Genomic DNA, 3573 nt, shown 5'->3' on the forward strand with positions numbered 1-3573 from the left:
TGCCAGGTCTGGGACTCAAACCGTGGTGGCCATGTGGGAGTCCAGCACCTTAACCACCATGCCACCTGCTGGCCCCAACCCTTCATATTATTGTACCCATTTTATAGATAGGTAAACTGGGCTCAGAGAGCTATCCAAGGTCCCACAGCCAAATGGGATTCCAATTCGGGCCCCTACACTGTGCACAATGCCACCTGGCTTCTCTACCACACAGCCAGCCCTCTACTGGGTGTGGAACATTGGCCGACAGAGGCCTGAGGTCTTTAGGTGATGCAGAAAGGAGGTCTCCCACCATGGCACCCTCCCACGTGCCTCGTCATAATACTGGGATTATGTCTGAGGGTGAGACATTTCAAAGCAATATGTGCTTTTGAAATTGAAGCATGAATGCTTCAATGCTAGGCATGAGTACCCTAGCACCATCTTCAGAGGGTCAGAACTAGGGTTCGGGGCTCAGACAAACCATGGCATCTGCTGGGCATGTTTCAGTCTCACTGTGGAGCTCTTTGAATCCAAGGACCACAGTGTTGCCCCACACGCCACCCCGTAATTAGCTTTCTCCACCTCCTGATACCAGGTTGGGAAGAGCTGGAAGAGTTCCCTGACTTTTGCCTCCCAAGAGAGGTCTGAACCCTGAGACAGCTCCTGCAAGGGCTGGGGGGTGAGGAGAAGCCATCCCGGACCTACAGGGAAAGCGAGGGCTGCATAGTCCACACGGGATGAGACACTAAGGTGGAGGCAGAGGTGAAGGGGACACCTGGAACTTTCTAAAGAACCAGCCAGGGAGTGAGCATGCGGATGGGCACCCTTGACAGGAAGGAGAAGGCGATGGTCTCAGGGTGCTGATTTGGACAGACAGGGCCATCCACAGACCACCCCGGGCGCCGTTATTCAGGCTCCTCCACCCTCACCCATCCTGGTCTGTTTCAGCATCACCACCAAGAGCGTGTCCAGGTACCGGGGTCAGGAGCACTGCCTGCACCCCAAGCTGCAGAGTACCAAGCGGTTCATCAAGTGGTACAACGCCTGGAACGAGAAGCGCAGGTACGACCCCTCCGCCCCTTCCTGCCCACCTCCTGCCAGACCCAGCTGCAGCTCTCAGGAGGGAAGGGATCCCCACACACAAGGCTACCTGTCGCTAAGGGGTGAACACCTACCGCAATATCCACAGCGAGCTTCTGCGTAGACACTGCACGCGTACCCCAGGGGTGAGGAGCTCGCCACGTAACAAAGCAGGCTTCTCCTTCCGTGGACAGTCGTAGAACTGCAACTTATTCTTCCATGGACAAAATCCTCTCTCACTCTAACTTTTACAATATAGTCTTAATTCCTCTTATTTAAATCGTGTTAGCTGTCAAATGGCATGTGTCTGGCATGGCTGATTCCTGTGGTTCTTGTGGGGTGAAAAGCGACCACGTAAGTGACTATTATCAACGGTGGGCACACTGTGAAATGAGGATGGCTCCTTGTCAACAACATGGCCTCCTCGCCAAGGTGCCCCATGCCCACTGCTGCCCAGAAACCTGAGAAGTCCTTCCCAGCAGGTGGGCCTGACCCTCTGAAATCAAAGGGCCAGCATGAGATGACAGCACCAGAAGACCCCTGTGTGGAAGGGGCTGTTTCCCATAAGAGCAGGTGGCTCCCTAGCCTGATCCCCTGGGCTCTGAGGTCTGGCCTTGGAGGGGGAGGCTCCTTCCTGGCTCCCCCACGTCACGTGGAGGTGAGCCTGTCCTGGAGTAGGCCTCAGACACGCAGGGCCTGTCAACATCCCACCTGCATCGCATGACCAGGGAAGAGCATGCATCACGCACATCTCACGTGCCAGTGACTTCCCAGGAGCTGATACCAGCGCCTCACCGGCACACGGAACCAAGGTTAAGCTAGGGGGGAGAGTGACGTACCTGGGAGCACAGGCAAAGCCAGAGTGGGAAGCCAGGGCTCCCAGGCCGCCCCCTCCCCCAGGGGACGCCGGCACTGCCCTTTGCCTCACCCGCCCGACCCGGGCACGAGCTCAGCCCTGTGACCAGCTCTCCAGCGCTCGCAGTTGGACCCAGTGCCTTTACCTGGGCCTTTCTTCTGCCTCCAAAACTGCCTCGTCTGCAGTTGCTTGAAATAGAAAGTGATGAGAGCGAGAGATTACCTTTTATAAATCTGATGAGAAGGAAGCCTTCTTTCTGGTCAGGGCAAGGAGCTCGCATGGCAAAAGTAAGATCTGCCCCATCCACTGTCCGCCACCCCAGGCCCACTCATGGCAGGGGCTGAGAACATCTTGTCTGAAAGACACTCAGACCTTTGCCCATTTTGGTCCTCCCCTGTCCTGGGCTGCAGCTTTGAAGAACTGAAGGAGGGGGCAGCCATGGACCTAAAGTGTCCCTGCTTTTCATTGCTGCGAATTCCAGCAATGAAAGCAATGAGAGCTTCTTGGCTCCTAGGCCTTCCGTCTCTTCATTACAAAACTACTTCCTCCTTTCCGGGAGTGCCGTGGTGCCCTGTGAGAGGAAGGGGCATGCTCTTGCCCTCTGCATGCCCTCCCCTGCAAAAGGTGAAAATGTCTTAATATGGGAGTATAAGATGGAGATAAAGGAACTGTTTGAAATCCTCTTTGCAGAGAGAAAGAGAATGCCACACTCAGGCCCAGGGCTCAGAGCTCCCTTGTCTGGGTCCCCATGGCCTGAGGTAGGCTCAGACAAGCAAGCTCTGAGCACCCTGGAGACCAGAGCCCCTGCTGCCACAGGAAGCAGCCATGTAGATCATTTTATTTCAATGCATACTTCGATGGTCTTACTCAGAAATCAGGAGCAAGGCAGGGTAGTGGTGGGCCATCTGAATGTGAAGCAGGGCCTCAGAGCAGCCATGAGGCAGAGCTAAGAGGGACTAAGATACCTACATGGAAAGAGCTCAGGAAGTGAGTGGGCGAGGTTGCTTGTGAGTGCACACAGGCCTGGTCACCAGCAGAGGGGAGGCAGCGCGGCACAGGACCAGGGACCGCCAGGCGCAGGCTTCCAGGCGCAGCTGCTTCTAGAGTGGGGTATTTCTGATGGACATGCCTTCTTTGGGCAGAATACAAGAAGACAAGCCTAAGACAAGGAAGGGGGTGTCTCCCCACCTCTTTACCCCACCTCTGCTTGTTTCTCCAAGATGAAAGGCTGAGAGCAGATGAGGAACGGAACAAGGATGAGTGCAGGAGCTGCCTGCCATGCCAGAGAAAGACCTGGTTCTCACACTAACAGCCCATGGCCACTGGGCAGATCTTAGGTGTCTTGTGCCTCAGTCTCCTCACAGGCAAAGAGGGTTTGCTCCATAGGACTTTGAGACTGCAGAGGCAGAAGCTGATTAGAAAAGGTCGTGCTAGGGCCGGCAGGTGGCATGGAGTTTAGGTGTCTGGATTCCACATGGCCACCTGTGTGACTCAAGTCCCAGACCCGGCAGCTTGAAAATGACAGGTGTGTGTGTGTGTGTGTGTGTGTGTGTGTGTGTGTGTGTGTGTGCATCCATGCCTAAAATCCCTAGAGGAGAATGGAGGAGAAGGGATTGCAGTGCAGTCATCCCCCCGGAGGGTAATTTCTCTTTCCC

The 3573-nt window shown here is 55.3% G+C and overlaps 1 protein-coding gene across 1 annotated transcript in view; it reads left to right on the top strand.

Moving 5' to 3' along the window:
- The window catches only part of CXCL14 (C-X-C motif chemokine ligand 14), a 12546-nt gene that overhangs the window by 7053 nt on the left and 1920 nt on the right, over positions 1-3573 (top strand). Inside the window, exon 3 of the mRNA XM_006166838.3 lies at positions 931-1044. Within this exon, the coding sequence (XP_006166900.1) occupies positions 931-1044 (114 nt within the window). The remainder of the gene's footprint in view (positions 1-930; positions 1045-3573) is intronic.

This window comes from Tupaia chinensis, unplaced genomic scaffold (assembly GCF_000334495.1).
Source record: "Tupaia chinensis unplaced genomic scaffold, TupChi_1.0 Scaffold144346_1, whole genome shotgun sequence".
In the NCBI taxonomy this organism is placed as follows: domain Eukaryota; kingdom Metazoa; phylum Chordata; class Mammalia; order Scandentia; family Tupaiidae; genus Tupaia; species Tupaia belangeri.